Source organism: Falco cherrug, chromosome 13 (genome assembly GCF_023634085.1).
Source record: "Falco cherrug isolate bFalChe1 chromosome 13, bFalChe1.pri, whole genome shotgun sequence".
NCBI classification, from domain to species: Eukaryota; Metazoa; Chordata; class Aves; order Falconiformes; family Falconidae; genus Falco; species Falco cherrug.
In genome coordinates, this window is record NC_073709.1 from 25477611 (window position 1) to 25491157 (window position 13547).

The 13547-nt window shown below is 45.5% G+C and overlaps 1 protein-coding gene across 1 annotated transcript in view; it reads right to left on the reverse strand.

Annotated features, from left to right (window-relative positions):
- USH2A (usherin) overlaps window positions 1-13547 on the reverse strand; it is a 390339-nt gene that overhangs the window by 4466 nt on the left and 372326 nt on the right. Inside the window, exons 64-69 of the mRNA XM_055725922.1 lie at window positions 8260-8469; window positions 6243-6481; window positions 5437-5654; window positions 3402-3578; window positions 2489-2572; window positions 556-800 (exon numbers count right to left, since the gene is read on the reverse strand). Coding sequence (XP_055581897.1) covers window positions 556-800; window positions 2489-2572; window positions 3402-3578; window positions 5437-5654; window positions 6243-6481; window positions 8260-8469 — 1173 coding nt within the window. The remainder of the gene's footprint in view (window positions 1-555; window positions 801-2488; window positions 2573-3401; window positions 3579-5436; window positions 5655-6242; window positions 6482-8259; window positions 8470-13547) is intronic.

The window sequence follows — 13547 nt, forward strand, 5'->3', positions numbered from 1 at the left end:
GCGGTATGTGGATAGTAGAAAGAAGCCTCCCCCTAAGTCCTCCTTTCTGCAGGAACATTTCATGGGTACCTGACAAAGACTGTCGGATGGATCCTGGTTAGCCATCAGATAGCTGGAAACACAGGACAGGTTCCTCTGAAAGGCACATTTTATCACCTACCTTCTCACAGCATGCCGAGACTTTTTCACCTCCATTGCAGATGTCAACTAACATCAGGTGGCATCAGTGGCTTTGTATTTTCTGTGACTCCAGATCCAAAGTTTGTCTCAGGCATCAGAAGCATTTCAGGGCTGCAGACCAGGTGCCACGGGGCTCTTTTTGGGCTAAGCACCTGTAGCCTGGCTCTCTGTGCCCGTGTTAGGTACCAGGCAGTTCTTTTCCTACACTGAGCAGCCTTCATTCGGTAACCGAGTGTGCAACAAAACAGTGGAAGGAGGAAGAAAAACTGTGTGTGTGTGTGGGGGGGTGGGGGGCAGATAAAAGTGTTACACAACTGTAATGGATGGATTAACTGTAAATGATGGATACACAACACAGCGTTTTACCAAACGTACCGGATGGGTTTCACCTGATGAATACACACTCATCGGCGACGTTCTTTTCTGGAGTGGAACTAAAGGAGGCCTGTCTCGTGCATAGGGTTGCTTGTGGACTTTCCTTTGAAGAATTAAGGAGAGAAGAATAGCCAAGAGGATCAAACCTAGAACTACCATCAGCACTGCAAACCACAACTCGTTGTAGAATTTTGCACGTTTGGACTCCGCTTTGTCCTTCTCTCCAGGTGTTGTCAAGATCAGACCTGTAAAAATCAAGAGGGATTAGGGGAGAAAGGGAATGTTATTTTAGAAAGCGTTTAACAATATGTTATCCCTTTCCTCGCTAATAAATTAGGCAGAAATTTAAGTAATTGTGTAGTCATGTGCCTATTTGCACTTATGTTCAAGGTGGCATAATGGTTCAATATGCTAGCGGGCTATAATAAAAACCTTACTACCCTCAAGAGACCCTGCTTAAAGTTCTGGCATTGCTGCTTAGGCTGGAAATCACCACTGCATCAGCAGCTCTTGAGAGAGGAGGCAGTGGAGGTGGAATGCAAGAAAAAAAAAAGGGTTCTCCAAGTAACCTTGAAGAGTGGAAATGACTACAGTAATTTCAGAGCAATACAGACGGAGGACGTTCTCTCTGGCACTGTGTAGTGGCAAGCCTGTGCAGTTAAAAACAGAGAAGGAGGAAGACTTAACTGAAATGAGTGATAAATTTATACAAAAACAAACATGAAACATTCTATTCCTCCTTCTCCCACCTGTTAGAAAAAACAGTCGCTTGGTTGTCTTTGCTTATACAGAACACAAGCATAAGAAATCTCAGTGACAGGGTTTCCTGGTTATTTGCAATCCTCCATGCATATCCAGACACTTGGCTAAGGGATTTTCATCACCTTCACTGGCAAGCCTCTTCTGCAAGGTGCCTGCAGTGCTGATCGAGTTTGCATTAGACTCTCAGTACAAGCAGCAATCAAAAGAGCAGAGAAGCCGAGTGTGGAAGTTGATGGATGTAGAGCAACTGGGATATTATAAAAGGCATTTTATAATGCCTTTACAGCAGCCTTGCCTGAAATTCTGCAGAAGGATGGTGTGACAACATGAAAAGGGATATGCAATGTAAAGAGTAATTGCAAAAGATGAGGCACAACTCTTTTAAGGAGCTGAACAAGAGGCAACTTAATAAATAAATTAATTAAAACCGATATGTCGGTTAGAAATGGTTCAAGCTTAGGTCTGCTTCCCAGGGAACTAAGGGGTTAAAAAACCTCCAGCTTTTTGCTGATTAGGCGTCTACTACTTAGTGGACAAAAGTGACTGGGATGTCACCACACCAAACTCTTTTTGCTTCTACAAAACAGACAAAGGCCTCACGGACAGAAGGAAAACAGCAGGTGTTATAAACTGGGTCCTGACAGCATCTCGTGTGGCATTCTCATACAGTGGTTCAGGAACACATCCCAGGTGAAACTGCAGAGACTGGCTGGCTGGTCATAGGAAAGGAGCAGGTGGATGCCCCTTGCTGCGGGGGTGGGGTGCAGGGAGGAGAGGATATGTATTTTCGTTGCCAAACTGAGGAGGAATGAGGGAGGACAGGGTTACAATTCAAGATACTCTTAATTCAGAAGTAAAATCTGGAAGAGAGCAGACTCTCTTCAGCAGGAAAAAGCACTATATTTTGGAGCAATATATTTACATAAAAATAAAAGAAAAAAATATTACTTGTCTGGAGGGAGGATCCCAAGCTGACCATGATGTAAAGGAACGGAAATCCATCCATGGCAAAAAAGGCACATTGCCTACATACCTCATACCCTAAGGCACTAAGGAATCCCCTGATCCTGCAATGAGATGCTGTCCTGTCTGGCATGTACTACACGATACCAAATTTCTACCCCAAACACTTACAGTGAATAAGTGCTAGGTAATTTCTTCACATATTTACCAACTCCATCTCCAGCGCTGTACTTGATGACTGGTGTCATGGCGCTCCCTTCATCAGTGATGCAGGTCACTTGAAACAAAAAGGCTGAGCAAAAAAAAGCAAAAAAAATTAAAAATACTGTCAGCAGAAGTCAAAATTCTGTAGGTGCTGCTTTTTCACCATGATCCACCAGCAGAGATGGACAGGTCTAAGAAAAGCCAAGGCAGATATAGCACATAATCCATCATAACCCACCGAAGTCCCAGATCACATAATCCCTTATCCATGGGTATTGAACTGCTAAACTATGAACCGAGGCAGATCATAGGTAGTCACCACTATGATGTTGCTATAAATTATGTTCCTATTTTACCACCCAAACCTCCCTCTTCCAATGACATGTGCCTGGCAACTTTCAGTTTGTTCATCATTTTGCCCTAAATCTCTCATATTCCATTCATGGCTGATACAAACATGTTAAGAATGTTTGAGTAAAACAAAAAATGTATTAGCCTCATTGCAGTAATCAGGGAAGTAAAATATAAATGATAAAAGCCTTTGACATACAAAGAACCCAATGTCTGGAAAAACAGAAAACATTTTTTTCTTGGTTGTTTATTTTTTTTTCACCTTCTTATTTCCCCCTTGTTGTCAGTTTCCTTGCATTTTAGAGATTGCAAATTTCTGAAGAGAAACTGCATTTCAAAACATGCCTGATTCCAAGAGCTACTGACTTAATTTGATCCAAATGAAAATTCAGGCTCCAGTCTTTCCTGAATCTGCAGATTTCCATGCATTTCCCGGAGCATAGCCCTGAAGGAAGGAATTGCAATGCAGCTCCAGGATTTGGGAAAGCTCGACCCTCACAATGAGCCACAGCAGTCTCACCCAGCAGTCTTTCACAGAGAGAAAGCTATAGGAGATTGAAACTGACTTTTGTCAGATGTCCTCGGTAAATACAGCTCGGTGTCAAAGCCGCTGTAGATGCGCTGCCCGCTCTCTGTTAACGCGTACTCCTTCAGGCGGCCGTTGAGCACAAAAGTGCGACTCCAGTCTATGTGGATGGTAGATAAATTGCTGACAATGGAGAAGGGAGCCATGTACCGAGGTGCTACAAAAGAAGGTAAAAAAGCTCATTTCTAGCCAACAGGCATGACAGCGCAGAGGAAGAGACTCTGCATGACACAAGCTCCCTGTTGCATGCACTCCCTCTCATATACACGTGTATGAGTAGGAAAGATACAAAAGAGAAAAGAGAAACCTGCTGTAGCATGCCAGCCTCTACACTAAGAAAGCAGAAATATATCTTCAAAATAAAAACCTAGAACTCCCTTTCTTTGCCTTTGTGTATGTAGTACAGACACTAAAACTGTATAAATTAAAATCTAGCTTAAGGCGAGGGGGCAGGGAGACACGGGAGGTTGTGCAAGTTCAGCTGCAGCATGCTGGGCTGTGGGAACCCAGCTGCTAAGGGGGAGCCTCTTGCAAGCCCCAAGAAACTGCCCAAGATCATCTTTTAACACGCACACACATGAAAACCTGAGGTTTCAGAAAAGCAAGAGCAAATCACAGGCAGAGAGAACAGAACCCCAGAACTCACTTCAGGGAGGAAGAGCTCATTAGTTGGGCTCAACAGCTTGCTGACAAGACTTAGGTTGAGTTTGAGGTGGTCCTTCCTTGTGGCTTTGCCATTATGCCATGTGCCCAGTATACGCTGGTTTGTTCATAAGAAAGTTGCTTGTCCAGCTGCACCGTGCTGCTAATCTCCCACTGTCACTGAAGCCAACCCCCCGGCAAGAGGAAGGAGAGGGTCACAGTGACCCAGGAGACCGGGTGTGAAGAGGTCAGCAAGGCAAGAAAAGCAAGACTGAAAGAAGAGGGCTTGTGGACCCCGTGGGTGGGGGTGTAAAAATGCCTTTCAAACTCCTTCCTTCTGTCTGTATCACCAGTTCCTTACAATTTTTCTCCATTTAAAAGTTCATTATCGTGTTCCAGCTTTTTACTTTTGTGATTTAATAAAACACAGGTTTAGAGATAAGGGCATTTTTCTTTTTTTCAGTGGTGATATTAAAGAAATTCTGGGGCTGTTCCACTTGAAAATTTCAGCTAAGGATATAGCAGATAAATTTTTAGTAATTGCTAGGCAGAACTACCAAGCGATGCAAAATTCTAAAAATTAGAAAGGTGATTCTGAAACCCTGGCTTAAGACCTATGATTAAAAGTGAATATCCTCTTTGCCCCTACCTGGCAAGCTGAGGTGAAATGCCCCTCTCATCTGTTATGAAATGGCTCTGGCAACAGCAGTGGAGAACTTTTTAATAAAAGCTGATGTTAGACTACTACAAATTCAGTTTTGATGGCAAAATCTATCCTGACGGTAGGCACAGGTCCTGCATGCTTAATTTCCATGCAGATCACCACATGGCCTTAAAGTACTGCCTGTGGTGGTTAGATAGATAGCAAAAAATTCCTACTTCAGTGTCAACAAGGATCCAATCATTCAGATGGCATCCAAGAAAAACTCTCATGAGACCTGGCAGAAGCGTGGCATGAATTAGGACAGTAAGATTGTTCCTGAAAAGAATCACCATTTCTCTTTCAAGATCTCCACTTTTCCAACAGATTATTTATGTCAGTGTATTGATCACTACACATCACCCTTCTATTAACACTTGAACATTTTATGTTCTGCAGCTTTGCTGCCCATTTTCAGTAAAATAAAAGGTTTCCAGGCTCCCAAGACAGAGGATATGGTATTAGATGATGAGCAAAGAAATATTTTTGAAGGAATGAGCAGTCAAGCCCCAGAGCAGAATTTCAATGAATGGGCAGCAGAGGCACAGTGACACAGAAGAGCAGGTTTCTGGGGACATCATCTTTCACAGAGGTGGAGGAGTCATTTGGTGCTACGCAGCCCTGTGCATCAGAAGCGGGCATTGGTGATCGCTCAACCAGTTCTCATACTCACGCTCCTTTTCTGTAGTGAAACCAATCCATTCTGAGGCGCTGCTGCCAACAGAGTTGTAAGACACAACTCGCAGGTTGTAAGTTGTGTAAGGCTCCAGGTTGGACACGTTGGCACTCTGTCCTTTTCCTGTATATTTCACCTCCGTTGGGCCAGGACTGCAAGCCTTCACTGCTGGTTGTAGGTTCAGGGGACAAGCCATATACACATGGAGCTCATAGCTGAGAACAAAGTTGAGATTTTGATCCATCAAGAGCCTTAATAATATAACTGCCAATCGTACATCTCATCCCAACTGCTGTATATCTGGCTACTGGAGAAGAAAACGGACCTGATGCCATTTTTTCTGCTGGAGATTTTAGCCCCAAGGGTAAGATGCCTCTGAGCAATGGTGGTGGTAAGCGAGCACACACGCAATGAAAGTGCTGATGCCTGTTACCTTGCTGCTCCCTTCTGCAAATCAGGATCTGCCTTAGTAACTACAGGATGCAGCTGGCTCCACTGCCATTTGAGCTCATAACTTTTTGGCTGTGCAACCACAGCTGTCAGACAATTGCCTCCACTCACAACAGCTCATCCTCTCCTCCTTTATCCTCCCCAGTATCCTGCTCAGGAAAAAAGCAACTGTTGCATGCAAACACCTCTCAGATGGTATTCAGGCCACCGGGGCTACCACCACCACCACAGGGAAGGAGGAGCATGGCTACCACAACCACCCAGTGCTCTCAGCCCCACCATTCCAGCTCAAAATGCTCTGCCACCACCCCCCTAGCTGAGGCGTGCAGGTTTGGCTGAGTGGCAGCTCCTACCTGGTGACAATGCCGTTGGGTGACTGAGGGGCGCTCCACTGGAAAGAGGCGTTCCTGGAGGTCACGGTGCGGATCTGGGGGGGGGGCTGCTCTGAGGGTGGAGCCGGCTGCGTGGTCATTTGGGCCATGGGTCCTTTGCTGCAACAGTTGAAACATGTGCAGGCCTCCACGCCAATGGAGTATGTGGTAAAAGGTTTTAGCCCATGTATTGTCTGCTGGGTGGCAGTCCCTTCTGACAGCTATAAAAATTAAGAGGGAACTTGTCACAGCTTCACGCACCACAAGTACTAAATAAGAGTTATGGAGGTGAATTAACTCCAGAAGAAGACTGGCACAAGGTTCTGCATGTCCTTTAAGTCTGACATTAATGCAGCTGTTGTGCATTGGGAACTCTGCATTCATTTTTTTCTCATTATGAAGTTAAAGGGCACTGTTCAAAGGAAAAGACCATGTCATCAGTGGCCTCACAGATGCCTTAAGTTGAGCTGTGACCACTGTATGTCAACTTGCAAATGTCATTCTCAGGAACAGAGAAAACCTTCAAGGGGAAACTCTGCCATAAGTGGTACTGAAGCAAAAAGAAATTACTGTGGATAATAGCTCCATGATAAGTGTTCTAGCAAATACTCATGCGTAACTCACAAGCTTCCCCAGTGTGGACACAGGAGGTGGCACTGGGCAGAGTGGTATGACCGTGCCTGGTGTGTCAGTTTACTCACAGACAGGAGAACGTGCCCTCCGGTAGGTACCTCCAAGTTGAGGGCCAACATGCTGCTGGCTCTGCACTCAAACGGCCGTGGTGCTGGGCAAGCCTGTTAGGAACCTCTCCTATGCTCAGCAAGGGAGGCCTGGCAGTTCTGGCAAAGGAAACGGTGCCGCCTTCTAAACTGCTCGCAGCAACTGGCACTTCTCCTTGTGGCTGTAGTCATTTGTGGGTATAGCTTCTTAAGCCAACAAAACAAAAATATGTAGAAAACACCAACAAAGGGGCAACATCTGCTCTCACTTGGCAGCATGTGATTTAGCAGAGTGCAGCAAAATATAGGAAGGAAAGAGTCAAGCGAGCAAAGCACTCGGTACTTCTTGATGCCAGAGACAGAGACGAGCCAGTGGCATGGTGGGTTTGAGGGGATGGAAATGGAGGGCCATGCACGCACCAACAAGATGAACTGGCTGAGTCAGACACGGACACAGCCAATTGCACTGGAAGGAATAAATGCATAATGTGCAGTCAGTAGGCAACTTAAGCACAGAGACAGGCCTGATGACCTGGGAAGGTGCCCCTAGCACTTCCAGGCTAAACAAGATGGGATAAAGGAGAAAATCCCATACAAATATTTACTTACATGTAAAACCCAAACAGATAGTGTTAGAGACAAAAGGTATACACATATTTTGCACTGATTCAGTGGTAACTGTTCCAGGCACCTTACACAGCTCTAACGTTTCCCCACATTTCCCTGTTTTATAACTCTAATGAAGCCCTGCAGGCTTCCTAAGCTGAGACCAGTCATTTCTGGACACCTAAGGGTTTCTAGGCTGAGACACCCAACATAGAAGTTGCTTGGCTACTTGCACTATTCAGTTCTTTACTACGAAATGCTTCTTACCAACAAGAAAGATTTTAAAGGAAGCTCGTGCACAGTATCTCAACTTCACATTCACAGGCACACAATCACCTGCACCATTTGGACGGGTGGGAGCTGTCTGGGAGTGTTTTGTCTGGATGGCTAGCCGCCCCTGAACAATACTTATGATTCCCATCACATTGTCACTGCACGTTACCACATCAGAAGTGTTTAATGATGAGGTTAGTTCCTTGAGAAGCACATTTAGATGAGTGAAAGCGTCAGTGGCACTTTGGCCAGAAGAGAGCATTGCAGAGCAGTTAACGATATGAGTGCAGGAGAGGAAATCAGCCTGTCACCAACAGCAGCAGCTTGCAAGAACAAATTCGTTAAAGCTAGAAAATTACAAGCTCAAATGCGAGTACAGAACTAGTGCTGACAATACTCACCACCACATCGGTCCCTGTAGTATCATTAGAAAACAGCCTGTAGATACTGACCACCCCGTTTGGCTTCAGAGGGGGGCTGATGTTCACCACAGCCACTGTGGATGCCACTGTGCCGAAGACAGGAGCTCCCAGGCCCTCGGGAGGGGCAGGGCCTGTCCGGCAGCGGGACCACCTGCTCGGCGTCCGTCCTGCTGAGTTTACTGACCACACCTTTGCACACAAAAACAGAGAAACCGTTAGTGAAGGCCTCTAGCCTACAGAACATTCATAATTAGTAAGGGATGCTACTGCAGTGGTACTGACACTGAGAAAAATGAGTGCAATGACACCTGTGCAGAATGTCCCTTGACTGCCGCCCAGCACCTGCATTGACCTAGTGACTCTCTAACAGAAGACTGGAATATTTCCCACTGCTACATTTAGGGGAAAAGAAGCAAATTTCATGTCTCCGGCAGTGTGTATTCACGTGTCTTCTTCACACCTGATTCCCAAACTCTGAATTCCCACCATAGTCTGTATCATACCATGCAACGAGGACTCCCTGAGAAGCTGTGATCAACAGTGAGAATGTTTTCAAAGATATCTGAACAGAAATACTTACTGACACCCAGTCCTGCCAAGGTCTCCCTTCTACACACTTTTTTCACGTATGCAAGCAGGACCCATGAACCCAGCCTGGCACTGTGTGACATTCACCTTGACTGAATCACACAAGCCAAACTCCAGTTACTCTTTAAAACCAGAAAGTTTCACAGGAATACCCCTCTCTTAAAAATATTAACGTATCGGTCATTTGGCAACATTTTCAGTAACTCATAATATAAATAAAGTCCATTGAAATGTAAAGTCAGCATCTCTCATTTATTTTCACAACGTTTGCTTTATTGCATGAGCACAAGGCAATGGCTTCGGTTCCAAGATTTCAAAATCTAGCAGCTTGAATAAGGCCTGATTAAAAACCACATGTCTCTATGAACTATGCCTACTGATTTTGTCAGCTACCCAAAACCAGAGTTAACTGCAGACTACATAAAACTCAGCACTTATTAAACACACTCTCCAACAAATCTGCATGAAAATTAAATTTTGCTTTCATCAAGGAGTGAATAAACATATGGAAGGATGTATAATCTTATTTATCAAAAAGCATTTGTATAATTAAACACGAATACCATAAAAGGTTGCCTTAGGTCATCATTTGCATGAGTAAGTAATTTGTAGAATGTCAGGTACAATAGACAGAATAGATGGATGCGTGAGCATATAGGGTTAAATTAGGCTCAATATTAGCCAACCACATAGTGATCAATCAGAATGATAGATCTAAATGGCAATACAAGAGGACTGTCTGAGCGATTTTTAGTATAAGTATTCCTTAGTAAGCTTTCACGTCAAGTGGTTCTAAGTACAGTAAAACATGTTCTTATGTGATCTACTGTGGGCAGAGGTTCTGGGGACGTGGATGTTGGGAGTACACCTCAAAAAAAAAAAAAAAAAAAAAAAAAAAAAGAGGTTTAGAAATAAGAGGTCTGCAAAACTGACCCTGGAGTCTTCCCAGCTTGCAATATTAAGTTCCAAGACCACAGGACACTTCACAAGGAGCCTGGGAAAGGAAAAAAGCCAAAACCCACTACAATGGCTTTGGAGACTGGGGTTCTGCCAATTACAAACCCAAAGTTCCTGCCTGGTTCCGTCAGTAACATAGAGCACCATCCAGTGAAACACTACATAAGTACAGATGACACCCTATGATAAAAAGCTCAGCCAAAGCACTTTCATTTTCAGCGAAATCAGTAATGTATCTCTGTTGTGAACTTTTCATAAAGTCAAACTCTGTTCACTTTACTGCAGTAGGTCAAACCCTCTATCTCAGTTCAGTTCGAGCTGCCACCAAGATTTACCCGCAGCCGTTCATTTCAAGGGACATATTTCTTTGTGGGAAGAATGAGCCACGTACGGTAAGGACAGTTCCGAGTGTGCCACTGGCATCGACTCGGCACTGGCCTGAGCTCAGATGCTCTAGTTATATCCAGGCTGTGGCCTTATTGAGCACGGAGCGTAGCGGTGTCGGACCTGATCTGCCAAGCAAGCTGCCCACAGCAAAACTGAATATTTTTTTTTTTAAACAAAGGAACAAAAGCTTCCTGTGTAGCACAGGAATTGGGCCTCAGAATGGGATCCCTTGGGAATTTTGGAGGAGAGAGGGATACAACTTACTTGGGAAGCAGTTGCCTCATTGAGGGTTAGATGGACACACCTTCCTCCGTCAATACCTCTCCTATCACAGGTGCCTGCACCTTGTCTTTCAGAAAACAAGCCTTATTTCAGGCAAACAAGGTGTCTTTATCTCAAAACACCGTCTTAGTGTTTTGGCATGGGAAGCGAGATGATCATCCCCTTTCATTCTACAGCTAAGTGGTTAAAGGACTCCTCCAGGAGGCAGGTAATTCAGTTCAAACACATGCTCCAGTGGAGGTGGTCAAACTTGCCGCCCTCCAGAGTGGGAATGCCCAAGAGGATGACCCATCTTTATACTTGGGGTGCTCCCAGGGCACCTTTTGGAGCTGATTGACTTTGCATGAACACAGTGAACTCATGGTTGACTGGGCAGAGCACGAGCAAGCGGGAGCAGGCATGGTTCCCCAGCCCAGCCCTTCCCTAGGGAGGTGGCAGGGAGCTGAGGTTATGGCCCATCCTCCAGGCACCACATGCCTGTTCCTCTTGAAAAAAGGCTAAGGTCATGGTCACGTGTGTGTGGGCCTGACAGACGGGCATGCTCTGAGTATGCCTTCTAGACAGACAGCAGCTACTCAGTCCTGCCAGCAGAAAACCTCTAGGTGTCCATGAAACTCTCTAACGCCAGCTTCTGAAACAGCTGTGACAGCTAAACAGGACTTCTGTGGATCTAAATTCTGGGTATACACTGACCTAAGCTGGATTCCCTTAACTCCCTCTGCTTCTGCTCAACCATCTGTAAAAGGATGGGTGGGTGTAAAAATATCTCCCTTTGAGAATTGCCATCCAAGTAAATCTTGGTCAGTGGCTGGAAACTCGGAGCAGTTAAGTGCCCAGAACTGACTGCAGATGGAAATGCTGGTGTTTAGCCACTTCTTTGCATGAAGAGATGTGACAGCATAGCAACAGAAGCCACAATGAGGAGTGCCAGTTAAAATCAGAGGTGTGGTCACGGCTCCTCAAAAAATCACCACAGAACAGTCACAAATTAAAGCCGTTGCCTGGCTAGCTTGGTTAAACTGAAAATTCATGGTTTGGACTTCTGTAAAAAGCTTTTTGGGATCACAGATATGTCTTCTAAATTGTGATATAATCAGTACCAAAAATGTTTAACTGCATTCATAGAGAAATGTAAAAAATTTAATAGGCAGCTGTATTACCGGCTGCTTATAATCTAAGAAGATTATAAAAGAGCACGCAGGAACAGGGGGCAAACAAGAAGCAAACGCATCCCAGAAATGTATAGAATGGCAAAGGACAGACAGCAGAAAGCCAACAAAAGTTTCTTATAACTTGACTTTCTGAATATACTGCTGCCAAAAGCATTAAGTCTGACATCATAGCGAATGGCTCTGCACCCTGCCAAAAGATGTGCTGCGACTACTGGCCACACTGTCCCCCCAAAGGCAGGAGAAAGCTCCAGAATCAGCCCCACGGTTACTGTTTAAAGGCTTTATCAACCTGCTGGCCCCTGGCCCAGGCTGCACTTTGAAGAGGGGCCAGAGAGAGGAGGGGGGGAACCTCGCTGGAGACCGCATATTCGGAGGACTGAAGAATTCTAGTTACAGGTAACCAAGCTTTTTTCCATCATAAATGAGCCTTTACAGAACTCTGCTCCTGGAAGAAACCAGTGATCAGCTGTGTCTCAAAATGATCACAGGACAACCTCAAGGTTTATTGGCACAGCAAGACTGGGCAAAACCTCTGAGGAGCAGGAAAGGCAGGGCTGAGAAGATGGCCACAGCCCTACCATGGTGAGCCCAGCCTGTCTGAGCTCAGTAAAGCTGAGTAACAACTCCTCCATAAAGGACAACAAAATCGCAACAACCCTCAGGCGCAGATGCAAAAAGATCATGGTACTGTAGATTCTAACAGTGGAAGAAGCCTATTAGATGACTTACTCCATCCCTGAGCCACACAGTTTCATCTGCTGAAACACACTTGAAACCCCAGATCCTTACTGAGGAAGCTACATTTTAAACTAAAAAAGTTTTTCTTTCACCAAATTGAGATCATATGTGAAGGTATTTACGCCATACAGGACAATCTAATGGGAACTGAGGGAAATGTCTGACTATATGCTTCCACAGCTCCCCCGGTGCTGCAGTGCAAGAAAGGCACTAGAAGAGGAAAGGCAATGATAAACCAGGTCAGCACTATGGCCTTGCCGTGAGGAAAAAGAGAAGGTGAAGCTGCCAAAATAAAGCACTCAACCCCCAATAAAAGGGCAAAGAGAGTACCAGATTAAGGCAGAAAACACAGTGTGTGGCCAAAGTTCCCCAAAACAAAAAAGCAATCCCTTGATCATACAACTCCAATTACATGAACAAGTGCAACCACAGCCGACAGCAGCGCTTTGGCAGAGGATGTTGTGCGTGCACTAATGTCTGCAGTTCACAACACTCGCATCTCAGACCTGGCTCGAACAACGTGACAGGTATTACAGCTGCAAACACAGGGACTGACCGAGAAGTCCCCAGGTGGGAAATCTCTCCTGTTCTGCAAAGGGGAGCCTCAGGCAGCTGACAGCCTACAGAGAATGAGAAACTCTCCCTTACCGGAGAGATCTCGTTCACTTCTGCTGAAGCCTGGCAAGGCAGCAGCAGGCAGAAGGGTGGACTGGCTGGCGATACCTTGCCTGTCTGAAGGCAGCAGTCCTGACCTCCTGCTGAATTCCCAGGTCAGGGAGACCTGGGATACTCTGCTTTGCACTGAGGCCAGGTGCTTCTCACCCTTCCTGCTTGCAGGGCATCAGCAGAAGGGAGGGCGAGCCAAACAGCTGACTACCAGCAAGCAGCAACTTCTGGCTCCCACCGTATCTGCCCTACGTAGAGGCACCGTGCATCATACTGCTCTGTCCTGCTGTTAATCTGCAGTGCCTCACAGTTGCCTCTGTGAAGGACAAGATCTCGGCTCTTTATGTGGCAGCAGCTTGCAGTAAGCTCCTGCAGGCATTCAGAAAACAGCCTTTTGCCTTAAAATAAGTCTCATTAGTAAAACACTACCTACCTTCAGCTTTGAGCACTGCTTAAAGCTGTAGGGCAGTTAGTGCT